We start from the raw sequence: 19,048 nt of genomic DNA on the forward strand, positions 1-19,048 counted from the left end.
CAGTCACAAAATGTGTTCTGAGCACCAGCCCAAGAATGCGGGGGTTGGGCAGGGGGTGGGGCTGTTTTTTTACTGCATACTGACAAAATCCAAAGCACAGATGTTCCTGGCAGGCATTGTTTTGGTTTGTAAGATCAGAATGAGGGGAAATTGCCTAGTGAAGCTGTGGTGTGTTTGGCCATTGTGCTGTAACTGGTGACTCAGCTGCACCTCTGGAGCTCCCTCTCACACAGAAGCCCAGCCACGCGTCGCACAGACCCCCTCCTACAGCGGTGCGGTCCCAAACTCCACTCGACAAACCTGAGATTCTACACCCAAACTCCACTCAGCAAACCTGAGATTCTACACCCAAACTCCACTCAACAAACCTGAGATTCTACACCCAAACTCCATACTCAACAAACCTGAGATTCTACACCCAAACTCCGCTCAACAAACCTGAGATTCTACACCCAAACTCCGCTCAGCAAACCTGAGATTCTACACCCAAACTCCACTCGACAAACCTGAGATTCTACACCCAAACTCCGCTCAGCAAACCTGAGATTCTACACCCAAACTCCGCTCAGCAAACCTGAGATTCTACACCCAAACTCCACTCAACAAACCTGAGATTCTACACCCAAACTCCGCTCAGCAAACCTGAGATTCTACACCCAAACTCCACTCAGCAAACCTGAGATTCTACACCCAAACTCCACTCAACAAACCTGAGATTCTACACCCAAACTCCGCTCAGCAAACCTGAGATTCAACACCCAAACTCCACTCGACAAACCTGAGATTCTACACCCAAACTCCACTCAGCAAACCTGAGATTCTACACCCAAACTCCACTCAGCAAACCTGAGATTCTACACCCAAACTCCACTCAACAAACCTGAGATTCTACACCCAAACTCCGCTCAGCAAACCTGAGATTCTACACCCAAACTCCACTCAGCAAACCTGAGATTCTACACCCAAACTCCACTCAACAAACCTGAGCTTGTACACCCAAACTCCACTCGACAAACTTGAGATTCTACACCCAAACTCCACACTCAACAAACCTGAGCTTGTACACCCAAACTCCACACTCAACAAACCTGAGATTCTACACCCAAACTCCGCTCAGCAAACCTGAGATTCAACACCCAAACTCCACTCGACAAACCTGAGATTCTACACCCAAACTCCACTCAGCAAACCTGAGATTCTACACCCAAACTCCACTCAGCAAACCTGAGATTCTACACCCAAACTCCACTCAACAAACCTGAGATTCTACACCCAAACTCCGCTCAGCAAACCTGAGATTCTACACCCAAACTCCACTCAGCAAACCTGAGATTCTACACCCAAACTCCACTCAACAAACCTGAGCTTGTACACCCAAACTCCACTCGACAAACTTGAGATTCTACACCCAAACTCCACACTCAACAAACCTGAGCTTGTACACCCAAACTCCACACTCAACAAACCTGAGATTCTACACCCAAACTCCACTCAACAAACCTGAGATTCTACACCCAAACTCCACTCGACAAACTTGAGATTCTACACCCAAACTCCACTCGACAAACCTGAGATTCTACACCCAAACTCCACTCGACAAACTTGAGATTCTACACCCAAACTCCACTCGACAAACCTGAGATTCTACACCCAAACTCCACTCGACAAACTTGAGATTCTACACCCACACTCCACTCGACAAACCTGCGATTTTACAGCCAAATTTAAAATAAAAAACAAGCTGAAAACCCATTTATCTGCCTCTTTTTTCTTCTCCAGGGGGACTCAAATTGTCGCACGGAGGCACAAGACCAGTTTTTCTACAAGTTAATTAAATCAGCTTTAATAAGGCTGCCATGGTGACAGCTTCAACCCTGGAGCCAATAGCTGCACATCACAGAGGATTTGAGGAGCAGAAAAAAACAGAAGAGGACAGAAAGGACAGACAAGGCCTTTCGCTGTCTGACCCAGCGCTGCTCACACACCAAGGAAGTCACAATTAAACAGTCTGAAACCAGCGAAAAACAACTACACAGAAACTTCTGTCTGCTAATTTAACACGGCTAATGCGCTCCAGCTATCAGTGCTCCTGTGTGTGCGTATCCATACGTTAGCACACATGCGCAACACACAGCTTCTGTGCAGGACCCCACTCATTTTCACCTGAAATCTGTTGTGCAGACAACTGCGTCTGTAAAATAAATTTATGGATGGACACATTGACGAACCTTCGAGAGGAGACATAACAGCACATGAAGAGAGTCCGGCCCACTGTATGACGCTAGAATCAGCTTCACGGCTGGGTGCAGAGTTGCATAATCTAATATAAAGTTTACTCACATTCCAGCCCATAATATGTTTTGAAACTCAAATGTTCCAAATGCAGTTTTTGATGCCAGTTTTGCCTTGGTGTTATTTTTAGTCTCTGGCACAATATAGCCTAAATGAGTTTGCCTGCTTCTCATTTCACATGGAAGGGTAAAAAAATACAAAACATTTGAGCCACAGTGTAAAATGAAAATGTTAAATAAAAAAAAAACCACTTCACCACCGTCGGCGAGGGAAACTCCGGACTCTACCCCCCCATTCTGGATCAGAGTGACAGCTGCACCATTTACAGTGAGTCTCAGGTCTAAAGGTCTGTTAAAGCAGGGGTTATGGCTGCCGCAGGTATTAGCCTGTTAATCTGTTTATTATGCCTGCTAATCTCCAGGCTTTTGTACAGACCTGTGGACTCTGGCCCAGAGGTGTGGTTTTACCGCAGATATTATCACAGGTGAGAGTTTGAGAGGAAAGTGCCTGTTCACGGCTGGACTCCCGCTCGGTATGCACCGAAACTCCCGCAAACATTTACAACCGAGCCCTGCCGCCATCTCCAACCCGGCCACGGCCAGCCCCGCCCAGCCCCGCCAACATCCCCAACCCGGCCACGCCCAGCCCCGCCCGGTCCCGCCAACATCCCCAACTCCACCCCCACCCCACCAACATTTCCAACCCGGCCCCGCCAACATCCCCAACATTCCCAACCCCACCTCCCCAACATCTCCAACCCAGCCCTGCCAACATACCCAACATTCCCAACCCCACCTCCCCAACATCCCCAACCCCACCTCCCCAACATCTCCAACATCCCCAACCCCACCTCCCCAACATCCCCAACCCCACCTCCCCAACATCTCCAACATCCCCAACCCCACCTCCCCAACATCCCCAACCCCACCTCCCCAACATCTCCAACATCCCCAACCCCACCTCCCCAACATCTCCAACTCGGCCCCGGCCCGCCCGGTCCCGCCGGCAAATACGGGCTGCGGGCGACACAAAAGGCGGCGGTGTTTCCCCCAAAACAGCGGCCCTTCCGCACACAAACGCGGAGCCGGTGAAGACCGGCAGGGGGACTACCGCCTTCGGGCCGCAGACCCGCGCGCGGGTGGCTGTTATACGACGGGCCTGACGGCAGGACGGGACCCACGGGAGAGAGCGCCGGGAGGAGCCCCCCCCCCCCCCAGGCTGCTATTCGACGGTCCTCCTCCCATCTGAGCCGCCCCGCTAACCTGTTCTCCTTCATGTGGACTTTGGGGATTTTATTAGCGCTACAAAGGCCCTTTCAGCTCCCGGGTCAGCGGCAGGTCACGTTTACTCAAACAGCTTCTACACATTCCACAGACTCTATTATTACTTTTTTATTTCACTCTCTCTCTCTCTCCCTGTGCCTCTCTTCCCCTCTCTCTCCCTGTCCCAGGCTCTCTCTCCCCATCCTCCATTCCAAACTTGTAAAGATTTGATCCATAAATATCAGCTTAAACATAACTGAACTGATCTAAAACCCACCCTGCTCTTGGCCTGAGGCACAGCAGTCTCACACCTCTCACAAGCCTACATTTCTACCTCCATCCAGAGAGCGCTGAGCTTACCAACAAAAAAATGAAGAATGACTTTATGGTGCCATTTTAGGGTGCCTATTACATATGACCAGCCAGACAGCTGTTCTGATGGACAGTATAAATCACAGCTCAAACAGAAACAGAGTCAAATCAGCGCATAGAAACACTGGGCTGAACAAACCAGCAGGAATACCGATGGTAAAACAGCAATTTCACTGTTTCTGAACTGCGTTTTTATCACTTAGATCAGCTGCAAACTCTCAAGTTCTCGTTTGCAGTGACGATGTGTGGAATCAGAGGGGGCGGGGAATGAAAAAGGATCGCGCAGCCAATCAGATGCAGGAACAGCTGCATGTATAAAAATCCCTATCTGCATAAATAAATTAATAGTAATCACATCGCACTTGTTGCATTGCTCTGAATGGTCTGCCGTCCTTATCTTAATGTCAAATAACTGCAAGAACAATTAGCAAAATGCAAAGAAACACAGGCAAATGCACTTTGTCTGCACCCCATGCATTTTGTCACCTAGCTTTGACTAAGTCATGAAATGCATGATGACATCACTTTATTCAAGAGCACAGAACTGTAGTTTCAGTCCAGCCCTTCCCCCGATACCTAATGCATGTGCTCATGTGCGAGAATCTGACTACCTTCAAACGCAGACTAAAGACTCATCTCTTCAGGCTGCACCTCTCCCCACCCCTCCCTAGCCTATAGTTTAGCTCAATGTACCTAGTTAGGCTAATACGATCACGCTAGTTTTTATTTGGCAGGATTGTTTTTGTCTGATTCTGATTAGGCGAATGTGATTTCAGTGCTAGTTTGTACTTGGCAGGATTGTTGTTTGTTTGCTGAACAGGTTACTCTACAGGGTTGGAGTCCTGATCTATGTGGTCACTTCTGGCACTACGATCTTTACTTCACTCTAGTGTGTTTCTTTTGCACCTCTGCACCTTGAACTAATGCACTTGTTGTACGTCGCTCTGGATAAGAGCGTCTGCTAAATGCCTGTAATGTAATGTAATGCTCTGACTTGGCCTCAAACTGGCTTCTTGGCCTTCTTCAGGTCTTCAGAAATTCACCATGTGCACCATATCTTTCCACCGCTACCCACTGTAAGCCCTGCACACACCGAGCCAACTGCTCGACAACACCGTGAACTCAGAAAATCCGCTGGGTGTTCTGCAGCAGCTGGCCTTGGACAGATGTAGAGATGGGACGGGAGCCATTTTGCCTGAATCCAAACACCAGATCTTGGTCAGAAGTTGCTACAGACTTTTTAACTCTTTGAAGGGTATGTTTCTTTTTGTTTGTTTTTTCAAAATTCTAAGTCAGTGTTCTAGAACTCCACTGCAGAGTGGAGTCAGTGGCAGCGACTGTGACATCAGCAGTAGAATGTTCAGTCGAGAACATTCTAATCACACACTTGTGATCCCACACCTTAAAGGGCTGAGAGACGCCAAGCTAATAATCAAACAGCACACAGCAGGAATGTAGCTACACTGTGAGGTTCTTTTGAGCTTGTGTGTCAAATAAACAACGTGGCAGGAAAATTCTGTCAAAAAAAACGAAACACAAATGAAAACCAAATGTAAAAGGACACTAGAGATGAGTCAGACACAGACCCACAATCAGACGGGCATCTCCGCACTTCAAACACCTTTTCTAAAATGTGTAAAAGGTTAGTCCAGGGTGATTTAAGAGCAGGAGGGATGCTTCACGTCCCTCCTGCTTGTTCAATTTCTGTCCTCTCCGAACAGACTCGGCGAAGGACGGACTCCGAAAATACGAACCCCCCCCCCCCCCCCCCCGGCCAGGGCCAAAGGCCTACGGGGTCAAGCGCACAAGGGCTTTACACAGCCGCAAATTTCCCAAAGATCCCTGTTCAGCAGGTTACCACAAGCACGAACGAACCGCAAACAGCCAGGGGAGGTTGACCAACACATAACCGCCTTTCCTACAGCATTACTGCTAATATCAGAGAGCGAATCACAGAGCAATCAGGAAAATGTCAAAATGGCTTCCACAAATACACAGGCAGTAAAAGTGTAATGAAATACCTGGGCGTTTCAGGTAGCTCGTACCTTTCAGCGTCCTGGCGGTACTTTAAGTGCTCTGGAAAGCATCCGTGGCCAGTCGGCCGTATAGCTACTATGGCTCAGTCGTTAACACGGACCGAATGTGTGCATCAGGTTCTCAAGAAGCAGTCTTGCCGTATGATGTTCAACAGCAGCTGGGACTGCATACAAAGCCTTGTTTAAATGGACTTGAAAGAAAGCCTCTTAAAGGCAATTCAATTACACTTCAATTCAATTTTATCTGTATGGCGCTTTTTTTTTTTTTACAGAGAACTGTCACAAAGACACTTTACAGAGTAGCAAGGCAAGAGACAGCGCAAAAAGAGCAAACAGAGCAAACACCAGACCTGAACCGCCTAACAGCAAGCACGAGGTAAAAAAAAAAACTCCCCAGTGGGTGGAAAACCCTGAATGGCAATGCTGAAGCTGTACTTGTGGTGGAATCACATATTTTTTGCTTTTTTAGCCAATACACAAAGTCAGTATTAGCATCAGCTAGCTCTCTATGGGCTTTTCACGGCATCTGAACGCTAACAATTCTAGCAACACATACAGCAAAGTTCTCACTGTTCTCTACCATGACCGTACCATAGCCTGATCAGTTGCCAAGCAAAGTCAGCAAAAAAGGTTTTCAGTTTGGCTAACAATAAATGGCTCTTAATAATTCAGTATCAAGCAGGCATCTTTATTTACACAACTGCTCTCGCTGGCCAGTTTGACCTTCCATCTCCCACAAAACTCATATTCAATCCAGATCGCAACATAAGCACTGGTGTATATGCGCCCGAACAATCTTTAAAAAGCAAGGTCAGAGACGCAGGTTCATACGGAGTGTGGCACAGTGGGTAAGGAACTGCACTTGTAACCGAAAGGTCGCAGGTTCGAATCCCGGGTAAGGACACTGCCGTTGTACCCTTGAGCAAGGTACTTAACCTGCATTGCTTCAGTATATATCCAGCTGTATAAATGGATACAATGTAAAGTGCTAAGTAAAAGTTGTGTAAGTCGCTCTGGATAAGAGCGTCTGCTAAATGCCTGTAATGTAATGTAATGTAATACAGCTCATTTAAACAGAATAATTGAAAACCTTTGACAAACATTTTAGCAAACAAATGACATCAGACTCTCTGTATGTTCATGAAGTATGTTTTTTTTCTTTTACCATTTCCTGTCTGAGCATCAGTCAGAAACAAAGGAACTCCCCTGCAAACACACACACACACCAAATCCACTGAGCTTAAACTATTCTCCACATTTAAGAAACGCAAACCACGGTGCTTTGACTTACAGTTGACGACTCTGTGACTTTTAAAAATATAACATGTTGGTAATTCCAAAACTGAAACAGTGTGCGTGTGAAATTCCAAGAATGTTTATTTGGCTCATGCCAGTGGTAAATTGTAGCCACAATACATTTAGGCCCACTATACTCTTCTGTTTTAAAACAGGACAAATCTTTTGTTTTGCAAATAACACAAATCCTTGCTTCCTCTTGTCACTGGAGAGTGTTTTGTTTCCACCACTTTGTGCCCATTCATATTTAAACACTTTCCCTTCGCATTAATGAAAAAGAAAAACATTAACCAACGACAGTAAACCACCGCCTCTCACGTTATTGGGTAAAACAATAGACAAGTGGTCCCCATTACATTTAGATTACATTAGCTCAGTCAGTGCAATAAATTGTGCGTTCATGGAAAAACAAGTTGACTGCATTTCAGTTTTAAAAATGGACATTTCATTAAGCGGAACTTATTCCTCCGTGCTGCTGAGGATTCATTAGCCTTCGCTGTGAATAGCTGAGGCCCGGCAGGCACTCTCATCATCAATATTTTACACATTTAGCGCCTGCTAACCGAAGTGTCAGGGTGCAAACGCTCGAGGCAGAGAAGGCATTAAGCCGTCTAGTCCTCCTGCCTGTAGGGGGCATACGTTCTAACAGAGCCCGGCTCTTCAAGCGAGCAGCAGCGCAGTATAATGGTTAAAAAACTTTCCTTGTACCCAAAAATGTTCCCAGGTGTGACACTACCGTTGTACCCTTGAGCAAGGTACTCAGCCTGAACTGCTTCTGTATACACACACACAGGCCGCTTTTTTAGGTACACCTTGCTAGTACCGGGTTGGTCTTCTGCTGCTGTAGCCCATCTGCTTCAAGGTTTGACATGTTGTGCGTTCAGAAATGCTCTTCTGCATACCTTGGTTGTAACAAGTGGTTATTTGAGTTACTGTTGCCTTTCTATCAGCTCAAACCAGTCTGGCCATTCTCCATTTTCGCCCAGAGAACTGCCGCTCACTTGATATTTTCTCTTTTTCGGACCATTCTTTGTAAACCCTAGAGATGGTTGTGCGTGAAAATCCCAGTAGATCAGCAGTTTCTGAAATACTCAAACCAGCCTGTCTGGCACCAACAACCATGCCACATTCAAAGTCACTTAAATCACCTTTCTTCCCCATTCTGATGCTTGGTTTGAACTTCAGTAGAACGTCTTGACCATGTCTACACGCCTAAATGCATTGAGCTGCTGCCACGTGATTGGCTGATTAGATATTTGCGTTAACGGGTGCAGTTTGCAGTTGAACAGGTGTACCTAAAGTGGTCGGTGAGTGTATATCCAGCTGTAGAAATGGATACTGCGTAAAAAAAACTATTTTTTAAATAAAAAAATCTGTGTAAGTCACTCTGAATAAGAGCGTCTGCTAAATACCTGTAAATGTAATGCAATCTGAGCAGTAAAAGAGTCTATGCAAATCTTTATGTTCACGGCCTCCCTTGGCTGATTAATCCTTCGCACACACACCCCCACCGCACTGTTTATTCCCATTAAACATGAGGCTCTGAAGTTTTACTTGTGTTTTTTCCATCAACAGGCTCTGAAGAACTTTGGTTTCTTTAAAATAAATAAAACAAAAGCTACAAATTGCTGTAGCCTGCTCCCTGGTATTCATTTCAGGCAAACAGTGGACTGGCACTCAAAGGAGCTTTTCAGCCAAAATGACTATAGACTGCTAGCCTATTGTAATTAAATGCTTACACCACAAAACTCTGCAGCATTTGCATGAATCAAGAGGTATACAAGTGGAAAACAATGAAAAACCGTAACTATTTAGGCTAAACGCTTTGAGGGGCTAAAATTAAAACGTCAGCTTCAACTCCATTTTTATCTCTTACAGGGATGATTGCTGAATACTCTGGAATCAGCAAAAAAAAACAAATGAAGGTTAGAGCAAACATCTGCGCATCAGACACAGAAATCACATGAGCGAGACACGAATGAATCACTTGAGCCATTTCCAAAAATCTTCTCCACGGACATCAACAGCAACAGCTCAATGACTCTTGGAAAACAGGAGCCGACAGAATATAATTTTCCAAGATATTATCCGCAGCCGATTCAGAACTTTCACTCACAAAAGGAGATTCAATCCCCTACTTACAACGTGGTGAAAACTACAGGCTGACTAATGCAGGGCTTCAATTTCACCAAAACAGGTTCAAGGACACATGTATCACTAGAACAGGGCAAGTCCTCCAGTAAGGACCTGAAAGACTCCTGTTCAAATTTTAAGTAGCCTCGTCTGTTTTTCCAGCTTTAGTCCAGATGTATGGACGACCAGAGGACAGAATGGCCCTCCGGTCTGCCAAGTGATTTACTGAAAACTGCGACAAATCCACAACAATAAACTATGTTATCTGTGCATCAATGTGCAGCCAACTGGCCAGAGCTTTAACAAGTCAAAATAGGGGGGAGGAGGCGGCACTAGATGATTTCTCCTCGCTTTAAGTACGTTCTTCCACTTGCATAATATTTTATTTTAAAACAGTAAGTTCCAAAAGGGGTTCTGTTGCTCTGGAAGAAATTACACTACCTAATAAAGATCACTTATTCTCTCTGATTCAGATACATTTTGATATACAGGTCAGCAAGGCGCACTGTGACTACGAGGTATGATCAGCAGAATTTTATCTTTGATCAGAGCAGAACTGACCACCAATCTTTCTGCTGCGAGTTTCTCAAACCAAGGACAGGGCTGCTTGCGAGTAAAACTGGACTCCGCCTGTCAAGTTCTGACAGCACCAAGCCTGCATTCAGTTCCACAAAACTAAACACACCAACCACACAGGCGATGCGGGCTATCGCATCGCTTACGACACAACCGAAAATGCCAAAGAGCTGAGCGACCGTGTTCCTGTATCGACCTGGCTAACTTAGCCAGCTAATCATGGAGTCACACAGGATGCACACACCCTGTTGGAATTGGTTAGACGCGCGTTAAAGTCAGGCTAGCTTAGCTCGTTACAACATGCAGGCATGCATGCAACAACAATAAAAATATAGCTGATGTTAAGTAGCCAAGAATTAATTATGAGCAACAAAATGACATCATACACTTTAATCAACTGACCAATTTAGCGCAACGCCACTGTAAGTGTAATCTAGCTACTACCAGGTAGATCAATTTCTAGGTATCTAGCTACCGAATTGTACAACTATCCGTGGCGATACACTCAAGTTAATATTATCCATTCTCACTGTGACGCTACAATCTGTTTATACAGTAAGGTGTACTGTAAACTAACTGTGTAAACGAATCTGCCGGTAGTTAATTAATCAGATAGTGTGTTTCCATGAAGTCAGTTTACAAACAGCTAAATTAGCCAACAACTCTTCTAGACTCAATGACCAGAGGCTAATTCAGGTGCAACGGCTAGCAAACTACATGTATTCACACTGAAACAGCCAGCGAATTGACGAGATTTAAAGAAAATAAACAGCGGTTTGCATCGAGATAGCTTGCTTTTAAGCGACATGAGTAACTAATCCAGACATGAAAGTACATTCAAATGACGAGGAATTTCAATTAGCATACTGTTAAATCTCAGTAGCTCGTAGCTAGCTAACTTGGCTAAAAAGTTTGCTAGACTAAACCGGATTCACGGTAGCTAGTGATTAAAAATGAACGTTAACGTTACCTCTGCCGTCCGTAGGGAAGGTGGTTTCTTCAAAGCTTGTTTGAATGAAATATCCATGAAAGCAGTCATTGTCTGTCATGTAGCTAGCATTTGATGTTTCAATTTCCAAAAAAAAAAAAAACTTCGTCAGCCACAACTCCAATTTATTTCAGCTGCTGATCTCCCAACTGGTGGCCCTTTCCCTCGTCCCAGCATGGATTTAAGGATTTCCCGTAGAGCATTAGTTTTTTAACAACCAAGCCAAACAGCTAACCAGTCTCTCCCACAACTGCCGAATAGTGCTACACAATCCCAGATGTTTTATTTAAGGAAGAACAGATTCGCAACTGACTTGCAGGAATTAAAAAGTAATTCATTTTCCCGTATGTCTTCATTCACTTAAGTTATCCTGCGAACTGTGGCAGTGCACCGTCGTTAGAAAGCTAGCCGAAGATGGTTAAACAAGTAGTCAGCTGCTGGGTAAAGTTAAATTTTGTTCTCAATCTGTGTCTAATCCTTGGCCAGAGATCCAATCCTCAAACAAACTTAGTCCAATTCAGACTAAAACCACTAGTCTCGCTAGCTAATACACTGTTATGTTCCTTGAAAGATTATTTAGTTTTCACAGTTTACAAAAGACAAAAACAATAATTAATACGCTGTTGACACAACTGGCTATCTTGACATAAAATCTGGATTTGACTGGTACTACTGTAAAATTAACTGGCAGTAAAGTAGCACACAGCTAGCAAGCTAGCTGGCTAGTTTTCAGACATGTTTCTGGAGCTAACAGGCAAGCTAGCTAACTCACTTCAATAGTTTGTCCCTGCAATCACGTTCAACTTTATAGCCAACACAGTTAACTTACAGCTATAAACATGTGTGTTGTTCACACAAAAAACTAGCTAGTTACAAAGTTTTAACCTTCAGTTCCCCGTCAAACTAAACTTCTTTTGAGTCAAAATACCTACGTAACCAACTAAGAAGCAATGCATTTAATCCTTGTTTATTGGAAGTTCATTTTCCATCGATGTATTTTCCTCTCTGTTTTCTCCCGGACTGCGGGCAACTCCACTCCCATGGAAATGCAAACCAAATATCGCGAGAAGCGCAACTTACAGTGTCCATACCCGATCCTGGCGTACAAGATTTTGAAAATATTACTGATGTAATGTTGCTTTCATGCTCGTAATCATTTTTTGTTTATCACTGGGAACCGTGTACGCCTACGTTCATGTAAAAAAAAAAAATAATAATAATAATAATAATAATAATAATAATAAAAAAGATTTAATTTTTTAACTAAATAGTTATACTTAAACTCTTCACGTTTATTTAAGGACCTGAAAAAATCTTAACAGTCCTTATAAGATCTTCAGTTATCCCGGACTATTGACAATGTTTAGACAATGCATTTAAATGGTTCTCCCATGCGACAGTCCGCTCCACAAAGTATTTAAATCTTATGGTGTCATTCACAATTACATGTAGCACAAAACTTCTAAATACTGAACACTGTTAATGATAAAAATCTATGCAATGTGTTGAGGGCAATGTTTTTTTTAAAGTAAAAAAACCCTTCCAAACTAGGCTTTATAATTACCTTTTCTAAATGCATTTTATGTACTTTGCAGATTAGTAAATAATTATATATAATTACATATACATACGTGCCAGTCACGGTTGTTAAGGCAACTGATGCTGCTTGGCATTATGGCTGTATCTGCAATTGCTCTTGCAAAATGACAGACAGACAAAACATATTCACAGTCCAAAACTAGCAAAGACTGAGGTACCATTTGAACAAATCAAGGGTACCACCTGATATGTGGACCTCAAAGGTGACCACCTGACCGATATGGATGCTGCAGGCAAAAAGCAAGGCGACTAAAACTATAATTTTTGAGGCTGTCTGAGAGCCGAATATGGAAGCATGACTTATGGCCCACGGGGAGAAAATGACAATGCTAAGCACGGTAAAAATCAGAGCCAATATGTGTTTACACGGACACGCTTGAGGATGTAGAACAAACAATCTGTACACTCAGGATGGATTTCCGGCTTTGCGTCGCGCACATTTTCATATCGACGCTGCCGTTCTTTCTCCGCTCCTTCCTGTACTGGACGCATTACAGTAGGATTGTGCATGAAACAGGATGTAAACAGCCATTGTGTAAGTCTCAGATACCAGCAGGACCTCGGTTTGTAACTGAAAGAAATGTGAAACTTGGACTTAGGAATAGCACACACACACATGCAGTAAACATTATTTACGCACACATATCATTGGTGCTCATATTTATAGTGAATGTCAATTTAGCATGTCTCTGTACCCGTTTTCTTTCTTCATGCATAGCTTTTCGTGGATAGATATTCATACAGCCACTGGGCTTTTATTGTGATAAGAGTTGATGTAACAAAAATAGCAAAATGTGTCTGGTATTGACAACAATCCACTGGAAGACGTGGTGAAATATATAACATTGGCATTTTTATTGCACAACATTCCCATAAAATTGGGAAAGGATATTAAGGAAAACAATGCATATTTAAGGTACATTATGTACAAATAATTGAAAACAAACAGAAAAAATATGTACAATTAACATGAAACTGTTACACTCTAGACTAAATAATTTAACCATATCTATAAAGAGAAATATAGATATAAATACATAATTTAAAAGAGAAATAATCGAACGTTTCTTTTTTAAAAATGCAACTCCTGCTGTGGCCAAATATTATTAAAGCATGATTTTAGCCAAAAAATAAATTCTCAACAAACATTGCATTCCTTCATGCCACACATCAGTTAAGACTCTGTATGGCGATCCCTCAGGACAAAACCATTTTTTAAATCAAACGCAACACATTTATGCCATGGATAGTACAAATATTTGTAAAAATAAACATGTCATTTAGATTTGTCTTTTGCAGCATTTCACTGTCATATAAAAAGTGTTTTGTTTTTGTTAGTGATTCCAAATGATTGTATTATTTAATTGCATAAAGAAAACTGATAAATGTCATGGTGAATTGAAGGTATTTTTGATTAATTACTTCCTTCTCAAGCATGCATAAACATGGGATGACAAGCATCTAAATTACTGTGAATACTTAAGAATTTAAGTGTGGAAATATAATGTAAGATTGCGTGGTGATATTCCGTTTAAGAATTCCACTGCTAGTATAAAATATTGTGCCTTTACAAGTGTGAAAAGAGGGAGTTTTTTAATGACCCCATTGTACCATCCCTTCTCTATAGAGTACAGAACTGTACTTTCTGTTTGTTTTGATATATCCATTTTAAAGGACAGTCAAACAAGTAATTTCATGGCAAGTCAACATGTTATTCAACGTTTGCACACAGATGGACCCAGTTAATATCTCCTTCCTCAGTATCAACCTGTTTCATACCACCTTTTTATGAAACTCACACGTTTATGGTTTATACCATTATAAATGAACAGTATTAGTCCTACAATCCCTTCCTATCATTTTGTCATCCCTGAAATTTAACATTCATATCTTAAATATCCTCTGAAATCTGACTGAACGACTTATTTAGCATTTGTTTTTACACCTACCCACAATTTTTAAGACTTTTGTAACTTATTATCTATGCATGATTATTGACACAATCTCACCATAATAGTAAAAGACTCACTGGCCATTCATGTTTGCGGGGAATTTATACGCTTTTCAATGTTGCTAAAAATAAGGGCTGGGCCAGCACAAGGAAAGTCCACAGACAATAATCAACACTAATGTCAAAACATCCTTCAGGGTGCAAATGTGAAATCTGGAGCTATGACTACAGTAAAGATGAGGCCACAGTGAGAGCTGGACTACACTCCACAGGGTGACCCAAATATTTCCCTTTTAAGAAAAATAAGACGGCAAAAATAGAACAGTGGAGACAAACAGCCATAAAAGATCTGAGGTAGTACAGCACCGGTCGGGGCGAGGAAGGTTAAATGCTCCCACATGCTTTTGTCTTTCAGCTTGTGCTGTCTGCAACCTATTTGGGCATCCTTTAAAATCTTACGAACGGGAACATTTCTATCCACACAGAGCAGATTAAAACTGCTTGTAATTTCATGACTTTGTTCAGAAACCTTGTGAACCAATGAGACCCTTTGGGAAAAGTGAATTTAACAACACCAGCAAGACAAGTATAATAGCAAAAATATAATTGGCATCAGTGAGGGCCTTTTTTTTCCATATTTACTATGAGCCAAACTTTTTTTTCTCTCCATTGGTGCATTTCCCATGCTTCCTGTAAATAAAATTATGGATTAAAGGAAGATACAATGTGATAATACAGCAAAATATGATTTAGTATCATCGTTTACTCGTTAGTCTTCAAAAGAAAAGTGCAGTTTGCAACTCCTCTTTGGCATTGTCCATCAAAAACAAAACAAAAAACTAAAAAGTGTAAAAATATCCTCTGGATGTAAAACAATAGTAGAACATTCTGGATAAATGAGAACATTCCCCGCTGGTGGAAAGGCGAGGCGCATTTCCGCGGATCCTCAGTCTTTCACAGGAGGAGACGGCCTCAGCGTCCTTTCTGTAGCAGCTGTGAATGAGCGCACTGACCCGGGGCCCCTCAGTGTCTGTGAGCGCACTGACCCGGGGCCTCTCAGTGTCTGTGAGCGCACTGACCCGAGGCCTCTCAGTGTCTGTGAGCGCACTGACCCGGGGCCTCTCAGTGTCTGTGAGATATCTGCTGGGTGGGGCCCCTCAGTGTCTGTGAGTGCACTGACCCGGGGCCTCTCAGTGTCTGTGAGCGCACTGACCCGGGGCCTCTCAGTGTCTGTGAGCGCACTGACCCGGGGCCCCTCAGTGTCTGTGAGCGCACTGACCCGGGGCCTCTCAGTGTCTGTGAGCGCACTGACCCGGGGCCTCTCAGTGTCTGTGAGCACACTAGCCCGGGGCCCCTCAGCGTCTGTGAGATACACTGCTGTGTGGGGCCCCTTGGTGTCTATGAGATATCTGCTGGGTGGGGCCCCTCAGTGTCTGTGAGTACACGGGACCGGGGCCTCTCAGTGTCTGTGAGCGCACTGACCAGAGGTCCCTCGGCGTCTGTGAGATACTGCGCTGGGTGGGGCCCCTCAGTGTCTGTGAGCACACGGGACCAGGGCCTCTCAGTGTCTGTGAGATACTGCGCTGGGTGGGGCCCCTCAGTGTCTGTGAGCACACGGGACCGGGGCCTCTCAGTGTCTGTGAGATACTGCGCTGTGTGGGGCCCCTCAGTGTCTGTGAGCACAGGGGACCGGGGCCTCTCAGTGTCTGTGAGCACAGGGGACCGGGGCCTCTCAGTGTCTGTGAGATACTGCGCTGGGTGGGGCCCCTCAGTGTCTGTGAGCACACGGGACCGGGGCCCCTCAGTGTCTGTGAGATACTGCGCTGTGTGGGGCCCCTCAGTGTCTGTGAGCACAGGGGACCGGGGCCTCTCAGTGTCTGTGAGATACTGCGCTGTGTGGGGCCGGCCCTCTCAGCGAACACCTTTTCCCGCGTCCAGACTAAACAGCCTCCGCCGTCCGCCACCTTCCGCCCGTCTACAGCAGTATCTGCGCCACGTAGGGCGCGTGCATGCCCGCCACCGACGCCAGCAGGGGGAGGTCGTTAGACTCGATCCTGGAACGAAGAGAAGAAGAGCACATGCTTAGCACACGCTTAGCACACGCCTGGCACACGCCGTCTGATCCACGAACAACGCCAGCGCACGCACACACGGAGAGGGACCCGAACGCATCGCTGTTCGTTTGAATATTACGACCCAGATCCACATTATTTATACATTAGTTATTATCCAGGAGTACTCGGGTTCGAGGTCACTCTGAGACCACCTGTGACAATAAGCTCTGCTTGAAACGCTGCTCCTGCAGAATCTAGCCAGTGTCTAATCGGCAAAATATGCCGCTCACTGAGATTTTCAACAGCCTTTGTTACATCGTCGAAAAAATAATAGTTTAAACAGGCAAAAACAGGACATACAGCCCATAGACACTCACCACTTTGCCTACAGCCAAGAGCACAGCCAGCACACAGAGTCAAGCCTAGTCTTGTACTCTACCAAAGTGCCTCTGCTAACAGTATTCATGAGCTATACTGTACACCAGAGATACTCAAATCCTTCAATGCCAGTACCAACATAGTCCAACAATGTCCCTGATTGGCCAGAGATCACGATCACGTTATCCCAGGCTTAAATCAGTCCCTGATTGGAGGGAATGTAAACCAGCAGCACTACTGGCCTCTAGGGCCAGATTTGCGTCCCCCAGTCTTACACTGGTAGCTCTCTGGGTGAAAGCACACATGCTTGTGTTTGTGTAAAATCAACTTTCATCACTTCTGCTGAGAAAACAGATTAAACTTGCTTCTGTAATCCACTCTCAAGTGGGTAGGAAACTTGGTTTGTAAACCCAAAGGCTGCACGTTCGATTCCCAGAGAGGGCACTGCCGTTGTACCCTCGAGCAAGATACTTGGCCTGACCTGCCTCATGTAAAAAATGTCAAAAATGTTTAAGTCGTTCTGGATAGAAGCCTCTGCTAAATGCCTGTAATGTGTAACGTGAAATTCTCAGTCAAGTGCATGTCATCCACAACATTATTCTACACTGGATAACAGAGTAATTAAGAAAGCAAAAAAACAGAATCCACCTTGCCATTTGTAGCCTTTAATCTGTTGTATTGCCTGTTTATGTCATTATCTGTACTACATTTACTTTTTCTGTCTAGTGCAGAAGTAACCAACCCTGTTCCTGGAGATCTAGGGTTTTCATTTTAACCATAATTTGGCACACCCGACTCTACTAATTAGCAGCTCATTGAGATCTCTAGCTGTTCAATAGGGTGCGCTTTGTTAGGGAGGCTAACTCGGACCCCAAACAAGTGCAAGTCATTAGGTTAATTGCCATAGAGCAGGCTCAGTAAGACTCCATATGGTAGGAAATACAGGAAGTGACATCACAATAAACCAACGGATGCCACCCAACAGCCTGCCGAAGGGTATTTTATATGCGCAGTGAGGAGAAGGAGAATCTTACCCCAGAACCATGCCCAGCTCTTTGACGTGCACTCTGGTCTGGCCCTTAAGGTACTCCGCCAGCATCCGGCTCTTGAAGTACAGCTCCTGGAGTCGGTCTTCCAGGTGCATGATGCACTGCAGAGGGGGGGGAAGAGAGAGCACTTACGTCCCGTTCCCGAAACACTCGCACGACCTCTGTGCACTGTCGAACGGGCAGAGCGCGAAGGGGAACTTACGAAATTTGGAGAGAGGTTGAGCTTGTACAGGTGAAAGGTAGAGAGGAGGAGGCCGGACACCAGGTTGGACACCAGGACCTCCTTGCCCAGCTTGTTTTCGGTGGCTCTTCTCTGGCTGCTGGCCACCTGCACGGTCCACTTGTCGGTGTCCGCTATGATGCAGACGGCCTCTGCGATGGGCTCGTCCAGCACCGGGTGCTGGGGAGAGAGGAGAGAGGAGAGAGAGAGAGAGAGAGGCGCTTAGTCTTAAAGGAGGAAAATCTACAGGTGAGATGCAGCCCTGGAAAAAGCATGTGGAAAAGTCGCAGAGGCATTTCAAATTTTTTTTATAACCCAACATGGGGCTGAGTATATCTAATTCCCACCCCAATTTGGCAACTTGGAATGTCCAATCGTCTGCGACCGCAGCTGCATTCCGTAGACTACAGCCAAGCTGGCACAGAGTGGAGTCAGAGGACGACCTTTCATATGCGGCTTTCACTACAAACTACGGGCGGGCGATCGACCAGCAGGGGTCGCTGTCTGACTGAACCCCCCCATACCCTGGGCGACACAATCGCCCAACTGCACGTCGCCCTACGGAGGTACCGCCCTACAGTCGGTCGTGCGGGCACGGTTCGGATTCGATCCGAGGCCGCGAGGGTCATCCGCGCACCACAGCGGGGGCGTCGGAGGTGTTTTTACCTGCACGGCATGTGCCAGGTCCGCCTGCAGACTCTGCCGGAGGCGCTCGTCGCTGGGCAACCCGTGCAGGACGAAGTCCGGGACGTACGTGGGGCAGTACCCGCCGAACAGAGACCTCCCGAAGTTGGCGATGCTCGGCTTGGAGTAATTTTCGACCAGCTTGGACCTGGCAAAGC

At 45.1% G+C, this 19,048-nt stretch overlaps 2 protein-coding genes across 8 annotated transcripts in view; both read right to left on the minus strand.

Moving 5' to 3' along the window:
• Positions 1 to 11,990, minus strand: part of rapgef6 (Rap guanine nucleotide exchange factor (GEF) 6) — a 104,175-nt gene extending 92,185 nt beyond the window's left edge. For 4 of the 6 annotated variants that reach the window (XM_035433289.1, XM_035433290.1, XM_035433292.1 and 1 more), the window contains exon 1: positions 10,938 to 11,990. In XM_035433289.1, coding sequence (XP_035289180.1) covers positions 10,938 to 11,006 — 69 coding nt within the window. In that variant the 5' untranslated portion in view covers positions 11,007 to 11,990. The remainder of the gene's footprint in view (positions 1 to 10,937) is intronic. The other 2 variants (XM_035433291.1, XM_035433288.1) reach the window with 1 other exon arrangement.
• Positions 11,991 to 13,385: 1,395 nt separating this feature from the next.
• fnip1 (folliculin interacting protein 1) overlaps positions 13,386 to 19,048 on the minus strand; it is a 35,851-nt gene continuing 30,188 nt past the window's right edge. For both annotated transcript variants that reach the window (XM_035433480.1, XM_035433479.1), the window contains 4 exons: positions 18,873 to 19,038; positions 18,189 to 18,386; positions 17,972 to 18,087; positions 13,386 to 16,559 (listed from right to left, as the gene is read on the minus strand). In XM_035433480.1, the coding sequence (XP_035289371.1) occupies positions 16,481 to 16,559; positions 17,972 to 18,087; positions 18,189 to 18,386; positions 18,873 to 19,038 (559 nt within the window). In that variant the 3' untranslated portion in view covers positions 13,386 to 16,480. The remainder of the gene's footprint in view (positions 16,560 to 17,971; positions 18,088 to 18,188; positions 18,387 to 18,872; positions 19,039 to 19,048) is intronic.

This window comes from Anguilla anguilla, chromosome 9, assembly GCF_013347855.1.
Source record: "Anguilla anguilla isolate fAngAng1 chromosome 9, fAngAng1.pri, whole genome shotgun sequence".
Classification (NCBI taxonomy): domain Eukaryota; kingdom Metazoa; phylum Chordata; class Actinopteri; order Anguilliformes; family Anguillidae; genus Anguilla; species Anguilla anguilla.